This window comes from Fusarium solani (genome assembly GCF_023522795.1).
Source record: "Fusarium solani strain SB1 chromosome Unknown bctg00000003_1, whole genome shotgun sequence".
Classification (NCBI taxonomy): domain Eukaryota; kingdom Fungi; phylum Ascomycota; class Sordariomycetes; order Hypocreales; family Nectriaceae; genus Fusarium; species Fusarium solani.
In genome coordinates, this window is record NW_027072154.1 from 4,330,755 (window position 1) to 4,346,477 (window position 15,723).

Below are 15,723 nucleotides of genomic sequence, written 5' to 3' on the forward strand. Positions count from 1 at the left end.
TCCTCCTCCTCTTCACAAAAAGACAATGTCTTCGTATCAGTACTCAAAGCTAGTCGATGCCGATATTCGGCTGCTCACACTCCTCCCTGGCCAACCTGACTCCAATATCAAGATCCAAATTCACCATGCTCCACTCAGAGCGCCGCCGGATAGACCTCGTCAGCAAGTGACGTTGGACGAGTTGCGGAAAAAGATGCCCGACGGTTGGGAGGCACAAGAAACTGTCGAGGGCCAGTTCATCTTTGAGAATGATGAGCTCAATGTTACTTCCTGGTCACTTCCGGACGACAGCGTTCCTGCTTCGCTGTACAGCACCCCAGCGGACGAAACGGTGTTTATTCCGCAGTACGAGGCGTTGTCATATACATGGGGAAACCCAGAGAATCCTCAAACCGTCCAAGTCGTCTCCCACGATGATCCCTCCATTTTCTGGACACAGGAGATTCAGTACAACCTCTCTGGCGCACTTAAACACCTGCGGTACCCAGATAAGCCCCGAACACTCTGGGTCGATGCCGTCTGCATAAACCAGGCCGATATCCCCGAGAGAAACGCTCAAGTCCCCCGCATGTCCGACATTTACCGGCTGGCAGACCGTGTGGTGGTCTGGTTAGGTGAAGAAACGAGCAACAGCAAGCTAGCAGTTTCTACACTCGATTACCTCGGTGCTCAGATCGAGTTGACCAAGCAGGGCGGTAGACTGCCTTCTCCAGGCTGCGATCACCAGGACTGGTTTCGGTCTCTGACTGAGATGCCATATGAAGATGACACCTGGCAGGCCATTGCAGACTTGGTCAATCGTGCCTGGTTCGGCCGGCTGTGGGTTCTACAGGAGATTCAACTTTCCAACCACAAGGCAGTGATGCAATGCGGGATGAACCAGATCTCCTGGCAGCGGTTCCGCAGGGCCATGGTGTGTCTGGAGTCCAAGAGGAATCTTCCACAGGTCGTCATCTTCAGCAAACTCCCACGACTCGGTGTCTTCTGCCTCCCCGTCGAAGGTGTCAACTTTGCCATTCTCCTCCTCCGGGTCACGCATCTCGATTGCTCCAATCCACGGGACAAGGTCTATGGACTACTTGGACTCGCCTCCCCTAGTCTGCTGGCTCGTGTTCAGGCTCAGTACGCCGAACCGGTGGAGTCCGTCTACCGAGACCTGTTTCTGGCCATGACGGACCAGATGCAGCGGCTTCATTTCGAATTCTGCAGCTTGCGGACGAGTCAGGCCCGACAGCTTGCGTCGTGGGTTCCCGATTTTTATGGTGACCTGGTAGAGCTGCTGTTCCGAGGGGGAAGGTATGCGTCTGGAATGTCTTGTTCTCATTCAACCTACGTGGCCCCCAGTGCCCTATACGTGTCTGGCATCCGAGTGGGCACCGTGAAGAGCAACAAGGGAGTATATCCCGATGATGTGACAAAAAGGCTTGCAGTACTCCACGATTGGAAGCCGGACAATCTCGAGACAGGGCTTTATCCTACAGGGGAAAGCGTCATGGATGCTTTTGCTACGACTCTCGGTCAGGATCAACTTAGAGATCGGTTCCCTACCTCGGCTGTCCATCCATACCTTGATGAATGGAAAGACAAACTGAACAAACTCTTGGTCGACTCTCAAGACTCTGGCGGGCATCCAGATATAGGTGCTTATGCCTACGACCTACGGTTCCTTACCAAGCAGGCCTTTGTCACTTCAAACGGAGGCTACTTTGGTCTGGCTCATCGAGACACGGCACCAGGTAGGAGCATTGGATCCGGATTGTTAGGTACCTGGAACTAACTGAGCGATAGGTGATGTCGTATGTGCCGTCCTCGGATGCAGCGTGCTGGTTATCCTCCGCCCGACAACAGTAGGAACCTTTCTGCTCATTGGAAGCTGCTACCTCCACGGCTTCTCCAGCGCAGAGGCATTTCTAGGTCCTCTTCCATCGCCATGGATCATCCAGTACAAACCCGATTCTTTCGGTGCCCAAGCCCCTTACTTCTTCAACAAGGATACAAAAGAAGAGACGCTGGAGGACCCCAGGCTGGGGAAACTACCTCCTGAGTGGGAACCTGTCGAGAAGGAGAGAACAAGGGATGATCCAATGCTTTTCAGGTGGTTCCGGAATAGGAACAATGGGTATACTATGAATTCGGATCCTCGCATGCTGCCGCTAGCCTTGCATGAACGGGGCGTACGCTTGGAGGACTTTCAACTCTTTTGAACAGGCTTCGATGGATGGGGGCCTTACGGCTCGGACTACACTTCTTGTATATAGCTTCATACTATAACCTTAACTTGTCTAGGATTTGCATAGTTCTCGTCTCTCCAAAACGATCCACTAGGCAGTACTTTACCAACCCCTTCAAACACAACCATCACAGCTTGGACATATCTGATTCAAATACGCGTCGCCTGTTTCTTTTACCGACATCTCGTAGTCGGGGACCATACACATATATCTTGAAGCCGTCAGTAGTGCACCGGATCTTGGATAGTTACGTACCAGAGGGAGAAACGGTAGGCCAAGACCAGGGGATAGCAACGCCAGAAGCCCAACTCCCCAATTTACGCCAATAGAGTCGAAAAGTTGATCGCCGAATAGTGGAAAGACTAGGCCATTAGTTTGAAGCACGACTCTTTGACTGGGAAACCAACCTCCCGCAAAAAGACAGCGGAGAACAGAGACTATAAATGTCAGCATCTCTCTTCTGTACGGCGCTAATCAACCTACGACCGGCTATGGCAGAAGCGGAATATTCGTAGCTGTCGATAATGTATAGCTGTATGGCCAACTGCAAATGTCAACTCAAGCCATCAGAGCGGACGCCATACTCACATATGCATTAGTCATTCCGGAGCTAAACACTACCACTCCAATCAAGGGCTGGAACTGTTAGATTTGGGTTTCCTCTTCTTATCACCGCGATACTCACGACAATGAAATGGGTCTTGAGAGCTGTGAATCCATATATGAGTAGTCCTGAGCCAACCAACAGGGCCCCGGCAAAGGCGCTGATGAGTCTGGGATGATTAGTTACGTCCCATGCATGTCTTGTCATCACCATACCTAGACTCTGCCCTGTAGTTCTCGCTCTTGATCTGTTTCCTGTAGATCACCCCCAGAAGCTTCGTGGTGCCCACCATACCCAGCAGAGCGCCGATCCCTTCTGAAGTCATATCGACACCCACGATACCGGGTGAATGGCTATAACCCTCGCCAAAGACACGGTGAAACTGAAAGGTCAGCTAAGTCGCATCGGGCGAGTGTTGGACGTACCGTCACGATGACCAGGTACAGGACACCAAACACGAAGGCGTAATAGAGGGACAGTAGCAGGAGAGCCGGGTCGAGTAGGAGGTACATGACTGGCATGTCAGTGGATGATTTCGTCAGATGTTGGAGAACTTACTTGGTCTACTTGCAGATTCAAACAAGGATATGGTCGCTTTGCTGCCATTGGAAGCATGCAGATCGAGGATAGTGTAGAGTTCAGCATCCGGCCGCTGCTTCTTCTGCCGCTTCAATTCGCGCTTTAGTAGTGTCGGCGCATACGACTCGTCCATAGAGAAGGTAGAAATTACTTCCAAACCAACAGCAGCAATGGCCTGAAGGTGTTAGCTGAGCCAGTCAAGATAGTGGGCTACTTACTGGAACCCAGCAAGTCCACCGCCAGGAAGCGCGTTCAGACATCCAACCGCCGCAGACGGGACCGAGAACTGGACCCATGACGCTTGTGCTTTTAGTGATGTTTTGCATATAACTTTGGAAAAACGTACATTGCAGTTCCTAGCGCTCCAGAAGCACCACCTCTCTCTTCAAGATTCCAGATATCCGAGAGAACGCCGCCCATGACGGCCAAGGCAGCTGAACCTCCCATGCCGGCAAAGAATCTGCAGACAACGAGTTGAGACGTCTATTTCTTATCAGCACGAGTCTACACAACATCCCAGGGTATTTCTCACGGTCTGACAAAACCCACTCCCTAGACAAAACGCCGCAAAAACAAGGTTCCCGCTGCGCAAGACGACAGATCGACCATACATCTCGCTCAGCGGGGCGAGGAAGACGGGGGCCACGGCAAATGCAATGAGGAACATGGCAATGTGAAGGGCTGCCTTTCCGGGGTCTGTCTCGGCGGTGTCGGTCATGACGGAGGAGAGGGACGGGGCAAAGATGGTGCTGGTGAAGGGGGCGAGGAAGCAATATGCCCCGACGAGGAGGGTAACTGTCCACTTTTTCTTGTTGGGCCAATTCTAGACCTGTTAGCTGTATTGTCGCGCTGATGGCGAATCCAATCACGTACGCGAGGGTGTTGTTGCACGTCTGAAGACAGTACGACAAGATCTGTTTCTAGTCAGAGACGATACGTCGGGTTATCAAGATTTCAGTCTAACCTGGGTCGAGACCACGTAGGTCCTCACCGTCGTAAAAGATGTAGTCTGGGTCTTTTGCTCGTTGCTCGACGTTTTGGTTGTACTTGGCTATGACCTCGGATCGCGACGAGGGCTTCATTGCAACGGTTGACATCTCCATGGTGATACTGAGGGCTGAGATTACATGCAGTCATATCAAGGCCGCCAAAGACTCTTATATAGCTGCCCCAGATAAGGGGAGTCTTTGTCCTCCTAGTGTGTTGCTCTTGTTGACGACCAGTAGTCATACCAAGACCCCTGGTCTTGTCTAATAAATGTCATCGGAGTTTAGCCCCACGAGTCGGCCGACCGGGAAAGGGTAGCTGCAAGTCTGACAATCTGATAAAACCGAGCTGAATTTGTTTCGTCATTAGCGTCGGGGAACATTTATCTGATCCGATGACAGCTGGCTCGGAATCGGATATATGAACTCACTGACCACCCACCACTTCATCTGCATCTACCACTTTTCAACACATCCGAACATGATGAATATGGTGCCGTCTTACACCGGCCGCCCAGTGTCGGCCTGCTGCCGATGCCGCAAGCTCAAGGTCAGATGCGATCACATCAGGCCCATGTGTGGACGGTGCACCTCTGCTGGAGAGGTTTGTGAGTACACCGAGACTACAGCACAGCCCTGGAAACGGTCGCGACCTCTACAAGCATCTCGCCCGACACCACAGAACGGCCAGAAGCGAACTCGCGACCGTGCCATATTGTCGTGTCTCCGATGCCGCAAGCACAAGGTTCGCTGTGACCGCCAATCTCCATGCAGCCGATGCGTCAAAATGGGCAAGGCGGGAGAGTGCATCATTCCTGGAAAGGATACTCCAGCCAAGTCACTCAAGATTGCTACGGCATCGTTTGATAGAGGGTGGAACCAAGAGCGTTACCGGAACGGAGCGCACTGGGTCAAATTACTTGAACAAGTAGGTTAACCGTGGTTTGACTCTAGCACACGCTGATTGAAGTAAAAAGGTCAGCAAGATTGTGGCACCGCCGCCTCCGATCTACGAGCCGATCGTTCGTGACCCGTGTCTGCGATCGACTCCCAACATGCCTCGGTCCATGAACTACCCCTTCGGCCATGATACCCAGGTAGTCATCTCAAGGGATGTGCTCCTCGCCAGCTTCCCGTCGAGACAGACCCAGATAGTCTATGTTGAGCACTACATGGACACGGTCGAAGCAGCGTACTGCTTGTTTGACAAGGTCTCACTTCATGACGAGGTCTCGGCCTTCTGGGGCAAAGCCTCAGAGGCACCTGACGAATGGCTGGCGCAGTACTGCACAGTCCTGTCCCTTGGCTGCCAAGCTCACAACTTCGTATCCCGGTGCGGCCCCGAGGAAAAGATGCCGGGCCAACTCTTGCAGGCCGCCGAGGCTTTTCTCCGACGGTCTCCGTTTCTGTTCCGGCCTACACCGGCCACCATCCGTGCGCTGTGTCTCATGGTCATCGCCAAACAGGTGTACGCCATGTCTTGTCACGAAGCCGACACGTGCTGGCCCCTGACGGGCATGACACTGCGGCTGGCCATGGGCATGGGCCTGCACCTTGGCCAAGAGGATACACAGCGGAGGCTCTGGGCTGCAGTCGTCTACTTCGAGATGAGACAGACACTTGTGTGCGGTATGCCCTGTATGCTGCGGAGCGTAGACCTGGCGGCTTCAAAGAATTATGGAGGTATTGCAGATATTGTTCTGGGTAATTTTGGCCAGCTCCTACTCCGTGCTGTCTATATGGCTACTTCAGACGAGGAAACATTCACTTACGACGAGGTGGTCCAGCTTGACTTTGAAATCCGTCAGCATCTACGAGGTAACGCAAACCAAGTAGTACAGGCTGACATGCTGATCCGACAGACTCTCATGGCCCTCCACTCACGCTTTGCGCTGCGTCCATCTGCACCGACAGAGTACCCAGTATCTCACGTCTCGCTGTTCGAGAGCGCCCTATCAACGCTCTCGCACCAGCGAGCTCTCTGCGAGGGCCCATCATCGACGTCGCCGAGGGCGTGGTTTGCGGGCTTCTTTCGGCACGAGTTCTTTACCGCCGCCATGTCTGTGTGCTCGCAGCTCGTGAACGGGGGCCTACCAAGGGACGATACGTCTATACATGACTCACATGGGATTATGCTCGATGCATTGCGGTCGTGTAGAGATGTGTGGAGCAAGGAGAGATGTGCGTCTGCGTGTAACGCGAATGCGTGGGCTATTGTGGACAAGCTGGTGCGCCTTCTCGAAGATTAGCCATGGCCAGTGTTGGTGTTTATCATGAAATTTCTCAATCGTTGTTTCTTGACTTGCTGGAGATGTCAAGATGAAGGGTTATAGTTGAAGCCCGGCCCTCGATGGGATAACTGAGCCAGAAGACCCTCTTGTTCATGCAAGACCAACGAAACGGAGGCGATTCATCTACAACTTTCACGATGAAATAAGGGTAGGGATTATCCTGCAATCTCAATATGACTCTCCATGTCAAGTACCGGAGAGCAGCATGCTCCCTTGCAGCATCACCACGCCATCCCACACCACGCCAAGGCCTCTATCTCCGCGCTAACTATATCAAGAGTTGCCTTCAGGGTTCTTCTACCTATGAACCATGGGACATCTCATCTGCCCTTTGCATGCCCATCAACCGCCTTCCCTTGTCCGATCATCGGAAGGAGATGACCTTCAAAGTCCTACTTGGAGAGGCTGGCTACGTCCCGTGTCAGTAAGATTATCTTTTACACTCGAGGCATCTATTGTTTTTGCACGCCATAGTCTCTCACTGCCTGTGTTTCACTTCATTACTGACCATGCTTGTCTCAATCTTGCCAGAACCCAAATCCGTTGTCATCTTGACGTGCCTTGCTCTCAGTATCCTCTTGACCTTTCCAGCTTTGCACAACCTGTACTGCCGCTTACGGGATCACCCAAGATCGGGTCCGAGGGCACACGGCGCTTTGTACCTTGACGACGACGACGACGACGACGACGACGACGGAACAGGCTCACCTGGGGCTCACGATCAGTGCCAACGTTCAATAAAGCATCATATCCAGCTCTTCTGGGTATGCTGTGGGTTTTGTCTCTCCGTCGCCACCGCAGTCCTTTCACTATCGTCCGCTCCTCGGTCGCCAGTGACAGCCCAATGGCAGCCTGCATCATGGGTAAGACTGTTCTGTCCCCATAACTCGTGTTAATATCTTACTAAACGCATTCTTAGCTCTGTCTGCTCATGCAATCTACGGCATGCGTACTAGAGCAGAATCATCCCCATCGATTCGTCCTAGCCATGTTTGTTGGCACGTCTACGACACTTGTTGCGGTTTGCATCTCCTTGAACATGACCCTCCCGACGCATGTGCAACGACTGAGAGCGCAACAAGTTCTGTTGGTGTGTCAGATTGTTCTGGCTACTGCTACTGCAATTACCTGTGCTCTCATGCCTCGTCGTCCACTAGACTTCCATTCCAGCAAAGCTGTTGACCGACAATACGCTGTCTCATTATTAGAGCGTATATCTTTCTCCTGGGCTGGACCTGTGATGGAGTCAATAATCAGAAACCCGGATATTGGGGACAATGAGCTTCCCCGTCTCCATCATACGGCCCAGTCTGCCACGCTCGGTGAGCAATTTCGCACATTTCCAAGACACAAGTCCTTGTCCGCAGCGTTGGCCCGAATACACTTGTACGGAATAATACAGGCAGTGGTGCTCCTCTTGTTCTTTTCCGCTCTTTCGTTTACACCGCAGCTTGTGTTTTTCATGCTGTTGCGGTCACTGGAAGCACGAGAAGGCCAGTTGGACGCCCATGACTATACTTGCTGGGGATGGGTGCCGACTCTGGGACTCTGTATGTTACTGTCCTCAACCGTCGAGACCTGGTTGAACTGGATCTCTGCGTCTCAGCTCAGCATCCCGTTAAGTGCTCAGCTGTCTACAGCCATCTTCAGCAAGGTTACCCGAATGTCCGTCACGGCCAATGATGCTGCCCTGAACACAACCCAGAATGGCAGCTCTTCTCCGAAAGCCGGGATACCAGAGGCAGATACTGGCAGCAGTAGCAGTGCAGCTCTCATTGCTTACGACGTGCAGCGAATATCCGAATTTGCAGCTATAGCCCCCATGCTGCCGTTGACGATCCTCAAGTCCATCATAGCGTGCATTCTCTTGAAGTATCTCATCGGTTGGAAGAGTATGCTGGCTGGGGTGGGGACATTCCTCGTCACCTTTCCAGCCAACATCATCATGTCAGGCAGATATGCTGCGGTGCAGATGAAACTGATGGCGTTGCGAGATAGCAGGACAGCAACCACGACTGAATTTCTACATGGAATTCAGCTGATCAATCTCTCTGCGCTAGAAGACCATTGGAAGAGCGCCATCGCGCACGCTCGCAACCTGGAGCTGGCAAGTCAATGGGTCGTGTTTCTCTGGGAGACCAGCTTGATCTTTGTCTGGGTGCTGGCTCCAGTCATGCTATCGGCTGTCTCACTGGCGACTTATACCCTGACTCATGGGTCACTTCCGCCGTCGATTGCATTCACGGCTCTGGCAGTCCTCGGCGAGCTCGAGATCTGGACTGCTCTTCTCCCTATACTGTCAGTTCAGCTACTGCAATCCAGGGCGAGCATGGATCGCATTGAAACCTTTTTGAAAGATGCAGAGATGAACAAGCTAGATGATGACACGGAGGATATTTGCTTCCGTGGAGCGGCCTTGGCTTGGCCGTCAAGGAGAGCTATCGAGCATCGAGAATCCATCCTTTCGGATATCACTCTGCGGATCAAGCTTGGCGAATTGGCCGTGATTACTGGAGGGACTGGGTCAGGGAAAAGTTTGATCCTTCAAGGTATTCTCGGCGAGTGTCATGTTGTTGAAGGCACGATACAACGACCGCAACATGCAATCCAAGAGACGACCGGAACTCACTCGGCTCAAGACAATTGCTGGTTACTGAAAAACACGACGGCTTTCGTGCCACAGAACCCCTGGATCGAGGCTGGTACACTGCGCGAAAACATCCTGTTTGGCTTGCCCTACAACGAGGGCAAATATCACCAAGCCTTGTCTGCCTGCGCGCTGCTGCCAGACCTCAAAGCGCTGCCGAATGGCGACCTGACAAACCTGGGCTCCAACCGGGTTAATCTCAGCGGCGGTCAAAAGATTCGTGTCGCTCTGGCCCGAGCCCTGTACTCGCGTGCTGACATTTTGGTCCTCGACGATATCCTTGGGGGAGTTGATATTGGTACGAGGCATCATCTAGTGCGCTTTGCTCTGACGGGGGACCTTGCCCGAGGAAGAACGCGTGTTCTGGCTACGCATCACTCAGGGGATTGCCTGCATTTTACGGACCATGTCTATCGTGTAGAGAACGGCCGCGTGTATGAGGAGGACAAACAGCAGCTCCTGAAGGGAGTTGGCAAGCAAGTTATGAGGGAGCATCCCAGTTCGCGACCACAGCCTGAACAAGGTACATATGAAGACGATATTAGAGGCGCAGAAGAACAGGTTATCGCGGTCGACGAGGAACGGTCGAGTGGGCCCTTCAAACTTGGGGCACTGACCAAATTCGTGCAGGCTGGAACCGGCATTGTCCTGATCACCATGATTGTGGCGACCTCAGGAGCATACCTGGCGCTATTCCTCGGAAGGGTATGTATTGTTCGAACAGCGCTGCTACTGTGTGATGGATGTTCGCTAATACATGGCTTCAGGGGCTTTGGATTGCTTCGTGGACAAGAACCGCTCAGAGACGGCCCACGAAGCTTGACCTCGTGGTCAACACATACGTGCGGCATGGTACGGACCAGCCTCACGATAACGTGTTCCATCTCCAAGTCTATCTCGCTATTTCTCTCGGCATGTGCTTAGTGTCTACAGTTAGATACTTCATCCTCCTCAAGGCCAACCTCAACGCCTCGCGCTACTTGTTCGATCGGATGTTTGGGGCAGTCATCAGCGTCCCCCTGGCCTGGTTCGATACGGTGCCCATCGGACGCATCATAAATAGGTTCACTGCGGATTTCCAGTCTATTGATTCAAATCTTGGAAAGAACCTTGGCTCTGCAGCATCCGGAGTGCTACAAATCTTTGGCATCGTCCTGGCTGCCACGCTAGCGCTGCCCGCCATGTTTTTACCTGCCTTGGCTTTGCTGGCCGTCTCAGTGGCCGTCTGCTATCGGTATCTGAAGGCAGCGCACGAGATGAAGCGCTTGGAAGCGGTAGCGAGGAGTCCGGTGTTGGACCTTCTGTTATCCGTGACCGAGGGCCTTGCCACGATTCGGTCGAGTTGCGTGTTATATGTAGACAAGATGCACCAGGCGGTAGACCGGCGTACACGAGCCCTCTGGCATCTCTCGCTCTTCAACGCTTGGCTCAGCTTCCGGCTGAACATGATCGGGGCCACATTTGCCACACTGGCCGCGTTGCTCATCGTGCGGACCGGAAACCTCGATGCATCCGTTGCCGGGTTTGCTCTGAGTTTCGTGCTTCAATTCTCCGCCGCCACCGACTTTGCCCTACGACGCTATGCCAGCTTGGAACTTGACATGAATGCTCTCGAGAGGGTTCTAGAGTTTACCCAAGTCGAGACTGAGGCTGCGACCGAGACTGGAGGTATCGTGCCTGCCACCTGGCCCACTCAGGGGCTCGTGCAGGTGTGCAATATCACGGCAAGATATAAACCGACCGGCCCAGACGTGCTTAGGAATGTCAGCTTAACACTTCAACCGCGCCAACGTGTTGGTATCGTTGGTCGCACGGGAGCAGGCAAATCATCTTTGATTCTTGCTCTGTTTCGCCTGTTGCGTTTGTCGGCCGGTAGTATCTTGGTTGATGGTGTAGACATCTCAACGATCCATCCTCGCATCCTGCGGAGTCGGCTTGCCATCGTACCGCAAGACCCAATGCTGTTTTCTGGTACGATACGTTACAATCTCGACCCGGACGACCAGTTTGACGATTCAGAACTGCTGGATCTACTGCGCTCGGTATGGCACAGTACATCACAGCTTCAGAGTAGCAGACCTAACGGGTACAACGACAACCTCTCGTTCGACGCTCCGATTCCCTCACTTGACACCCCTGTTAGCCACGGGGGTGCAAATTTCTCCCAAGGCGAGCGCCAGCTCCTCCATCTCGTTCGCGCTCTCATCCAGCGGCCGAAAGCTCTCGTTCTCGACGAGGCCACTTCCGCTCTTGACTTGCATACTGATGAGCACATTCGGCGCATTCTTCATCCAGAATACATCCGTCGATATCTGGGGGGCCTGGAGATGAGTGTACTTGTCGTAGCGCATAGACTTTGCACGGTGGCCGACTTTGATCAGGTCGTTGTTTTGCAAGACGGCGAGGTGGTCGAGACCGGGAGGCCGAGAGAGTTGCTGGGGGACATGATCAAGGACCAGAAGCAACAAACTTCTACAGACCGACGTGGAACAGTGACACAGAGACGAGGGTACTTTAGACGGTTGGTTCAGGAGAGCGGGGACCAGCAAGTTATTAAGCGTATTGCTGAAGGGGAAACTATGTAAAACTAGCTGAGTTGGAAGGCTGTGACTAGGTTGAATTTGATCAATGAGTACTCCTCAGGTGTTTCTTGCCCCCACTCAAGTCTGGATACTGATTTACCCTCTCTCTACTTTTCCGAGATAGCCACAGTATCACCCCTGGTTTGATGGGGCTGCTCCAACTCCGACTCTTCCTCTTTGGCATCCCGATCGCTAGCAGTGATATCGCGCATCATCAGAGCACCGACCCAAGAGACCACGGACGTTGCAGTAGCGACAATCATCAGGATTCTAAACACGCTCCTGTACGAGCGGATGATGGCATCTCTCACAGGGGTTCCAAGGTCGTAGGACAATTGGACAATCAGGGAGCCGTAGATGGAGGTTTCTTCCTGAGAGGTCAGCCCCAAACCCGCAAGATTAGACGCTAGACGCCCAGGCAATGTATTAGTCCAGATGGCGCCCGAGATGGCGAGCGCAATGGAGGAGCCAATCATGCTAGACAAATAGACGAGCGCGAGCCGCATCGAGAGGGTGGACTGTGAGGCACCGTCCAAGGCGCCAATGTTTGCGCCGACAGCATGAATGCCCGCTGAAAGGGAGATGAGCACTTGGGACGCGATGACACCTCCGAGGGCTGATGGCGACCCTGACGAGGTGAACTGGATCATCATCCCGGTGCCGAGAGTGTATATAGTCAAAGCTGCCAGAGTAGTCGTCCGCGCGCGACCAAGATAACGCATACAACTAAGAGGCGAGCGGCCATTGGTTAGTCTCAAACTCAGCTGCAAAGAAACCAATGGATTGCACTTACATTCCAGCCACGACGGCTGCCACTCCCGTACCGACGTAGTTTGTGTTGGCCAGGTAGCCCGCCTCGCCAATGCCCATATTGTGGACAACCTGGAGGTGAGACGTGAAATACGAGAACCAACAGCTGATGGCCCAGTTAGCCACATAGCGACAGACAGCTCATTCCTCGAGAAAACACTCACAACAAACTTGTGTAAACTCCACAGACGCTGAGGCATGCACCCCACACAACTCGGTCTCGTAACAACTCAAACGGGAGAAACTTGGTGGGCGCGATAAAAGACTCGTATAGTACCAGCAGCACCAAGAGAGTGAATCCCACCAGGATCATGGAGATGATGGTTGTACTCTTCCAACCGTTCAATCCAGTTGCTGCAAGGTTGAACGGGAGGAGGAAGAGCGTCAGGCCGACACACGCAAGGGAGATGCCGACAACTGCAGTTTTGTATTAGTAAAACTCTCAGATGCGTGTTTTTTTGATCGGGCTCACCATCAAAGTCCTTCAGGCAGCGGAGCAAGGTGCCAAACAAGCCGCTCTTCACCTGCTGATTCTGTGATTCCAGACACGAAGATGTGGCACCCATCCTGCATTGGTTGTACAGGAGAATACAGAAAAGTGGCCCTGCAATCGAAGGCAGAATAATGATAAAAGAACCAAAAGCCCATTTCGTCAGACCGTGGTCATAGAAGGCCTCTGCGGCCCTCGGCCCGGCAAAGGTGGTTGCGATGTAGGGAACCTTGGTGAAACCAATTGCCAGGGGACGGTATTTGAACTTTGCGTTCTGCGTCACAAAGACAAGAAGAGTGTAGAGGATGCCGCCATAACCAATTTCATGGATAACCTGAGAGGAGAAGATGACCGTTGGAAACAAATCAATAAGGCAATTTGAGGGGTTACTCACCACGGCTGCCGTATACATTTCTATGTTCCGGCAGAACATCATGAGCAGTAAACCTGAGAACCAACTGTTAGCTCACTCATGTCTTCTTTAGCTATGTGGTTGTCTTCTACGCACCTAAAATAGTGGCCAGAACCATGAGACCGAAACCTTGGGCCAGCCCCCATAGATCAACAAGTCGAGACACGGCCAGCGAGACGATGCCCAGAATGATAAAGGCCATCTGGGAGATGACCGGGATCAAGGAATGGGAGGAGAAGCCACTAGTGATGTAAGGAGTCATGGCCATTACCACATGCTGCTGCATTGCCATGACGAAGAGAGTCAGATAGACTCTGTAACTCTAGTCAGCTCACGTTCCTCGAGATGATGCAACAACCGAGGGCAACGAACCCTGTGTATGCAACACCAAGTAGCCATTTTGACGTAAACCCCATGCTGGTGTGGGTAAAGGCAGATATATAGAAGAGGAGGCGAACTTGTGCTCTATTCGGAACGATCAGATAACACAGCGCGAGAACGAGACCTTTTTATACACCAGACCGGCTCAGAAGTCCTCCCTCGCACACATGGCCCGATTTGAACCACGGGCCGCAGGGATCTAGTCCACGACCTGTCCTCCCAAACAGCGCCGCCAATCAACTAGGATGTCCCCCATATGCTTGTGTTCTAGGATGTTGATCTTATCTCCGCGCTAGCCTGAGATGGCTAGTCCATCTTCAGCCACCCACGGGGTCAGGAACTCCGATGCTCGCTACCTTGTCCGACGTCGCAGACCATCTTTCAGCATCACTTTTACTGAAACATCTTTTTTCGGCCTGGCTTTTTTTAATCGACATTTGGGGTATGCTACCAATACACACACGCACATCAAGACCACTAACAAAGGGACAAGTCAGCCAACATGGCTTCGGCCGGCGTGTTAAAGTTCCAGGCCCCCCGGTCACAGAGCCGTTCTCGAGCGAAAGCCGTCCAGCGGCGGCGTCGGACATTGAACTGCATTCAGTGCAGGAGTCTGAAAGTCTCGTGTGATCGTAAACTACCCTGCAGCCGCTGCGAGTGGCGTGGCAAGAGCCATGTATGCTCCTATGTTGAGTTCCCAAACCAGGCCAGCCAAAGGGACGGCGAGTCTGCCACGGGTTGTGGTGTCACATGTCTCATCACTTCTGTCTTTGACCATGATAACTCTGGGCATGTCGACCTGGTCAACAGCCACTCTCTATTGCTGCAGCTGACTCTTGATTGGCGTCTGGCACAGACCCTAACTGGGCTATACAAGCAACTGTCTTCTGTTCTAGAGTTCCTGAATAACCCATTGGAACCACCCATCCTGGTCCAAAGAGGCCAGACTCATTGGCAAGCGGTTTTAGATCAGGTAACATATGTCTTCTTGCTCCTGCTCCTGTCGATACAGATAATTGACTTTTGCGGCCTCGAATAGTGCGCAACCAGCATTCCGACCCTCCTTGATAATCTGACAACTTCTTATTCCAAACCGAGCGGCTCATGCCCATCTACCTTTAGCCCCATGAGGTTCCCCAGCTTTCCATTTGAAATCGACCTTGACGGCCTGCCAGCTACCAAGTCCCAGATCATTGCTCGCTATCTTCCGTCGAAAGAAATCACCAAGATACTGGTCAGGGTATATCTTGACACGATCGAGGGGGTCAACCGCCTCTTCCATGTTCCGACGTTTGAGCTAGAATTGGAATGCTACTGGTTGAATCCTTCTTCTGCCAGTTACGACTGGCTCGCTCAGCTTCTCACGATACTCGCGCTTGGTACTCGAATCACTCAAGAGAGGATCGGTCATCGGCTCGCCGCACTGAATCTCCCCTATTCTATCGAAAGGTACCTCAGAGGGGGCGAGTTCATGCCTCGCTCAACTCTCATACCCTTTCCACGCCAGCTTGGAGACGGTGCGGACTCTATGCCTTATGGCAACGGCGAAAAAGGCAAGCCTCTTCTCATGTCATGAGAGGGATGCCTGTGGCCCGTTGCTGGATGCCGCACTCCACATGTGTCTGACGCTTGGTCTCGATCAGAGGATGCGTGACGGAAACCTCACTCCGCAGGATTGGCTACGCACCGTCAAGGAGAATCGTGTATGGG

At 52.8% G+C, this 15,723-nt stretch overlaps 5 protein-coding genes across 5 annotated transcripts; 3 read left to right on the forward strand and 2 right to left on the reverse strand.

The window, feature by feature from the left end:
- Positions 1 to 25: 25 nt before the first annotated feature.
- MRS44_006970 (uncharacterized protein) lies at positions 26 to 2,204 on the forward strand (the record flags this gene model as incomplete). Its single annotated transcript, XM_065621940.1, has 3 exons — positions 26 to 1,296; positions 1,345 to 1,736; positions 1,789 to 2,204. 3 exons carry the CDS (start codon positions 26 to 28, stop codon positions 2,202 to 2,204), a joined length of 2,079 nt encoding a protein of 692 aa, XP_065478012.1.
- Positions 2,205 to 2,358: 154 nt separating this feature from the next.
- Positions 2,359 to 4,517, reverse strand: MRS44_006971 (uncharacterized protein; the record flags this gene model as incomplete). Its single annotated transcript, XM_065621941.1, has 14 exons — positions 2,359 to 2,442; positions 2,487 to 2,593; positions 2,639 to 2,668; positions 2,715 to 2,775; positions 2,820 to 2,873; positions 2,917 to 3,004; positions 3,051 to 3,217; positions 3,261 to 3,349; positions 3,394 to 3,589; positions 3,633 to 3,720; positions 3,761 to 3,874; positions 4,026 to 4,237; positions 4,288 to 4,328; positions 4,379 to 4,517. The coding sequence occupies 14 exons, from the start codon at positions 4,515 to 4,517 to the stop codon at positions 2,359 to 2,361; spliced, it is 1,470 nt and encodes a 489-aa protein (XP_065478013.1).
- A 364-nt stretch (positions 4,518 to 4,881) lies between these two features.
- Positions 4,882 to 6,649, forward strand: MRS44_006972 (uncharacterized protein; the record flags this gene model as incomplete). The annotated part of the gene is made up of 2 exons (XM_046280467.2): positions 4,882 to 5,328; positions 5,378 to 6,649. The coding sequence occupies 2 exons, from the start codon at positions 4,882 to 4,884 to the stop codon at positions 6,647 to 6,649; spliced, it is 1,719 nt and encodes a 572-aa protein (XP_046139391.2).
- A 5,378-nt stretch (positions 6,650 to 12,027) lies between these two features.
- MRS44_006973 (uncharacterized protein) lies at positions 12,028 to 14,048 on the reverse strand (the record flags this gene model as incomplete). The annotated part of the gene is made up of 6 exons (XM_065621942.1): positions 12,028 to 12,646; positions 12,714 to 12,836; positions 12,895 to 13,147; positions 13,203 to 13,667; positions 13,729 to 13,946; positions 14,005 to 14,048. The coding sequence occupies 6 exons, from the start codon at positions 14,046 to 14,048 to the stop codon at positions 12,028 to 12,030; spliced, it is 1,722 nt and encodes a 573-aa protein (XP_065478014.1).
- A 1,091-nt stretch (positions 14,049 to 15,139) lies between these two features.
- MRS44_006974 (uncharacterized protein) lies at positions 15,140 to 15,589 on the forward strand (the record flags this gene model as incomplete). The annotated part of the gene is made up of 1 exon (XM_065621943.1): positions 15,140 to 15,589. One exon carries the CDS (start codon positions 15,140 to 15,142, stop codon positions 15,587 to 15,589), a length of 450 nt encoding a protein of 149 aa, XP_065478015.1.
- Positions 15,590 to 15,723: the final 134 nt, after the last annotated feature.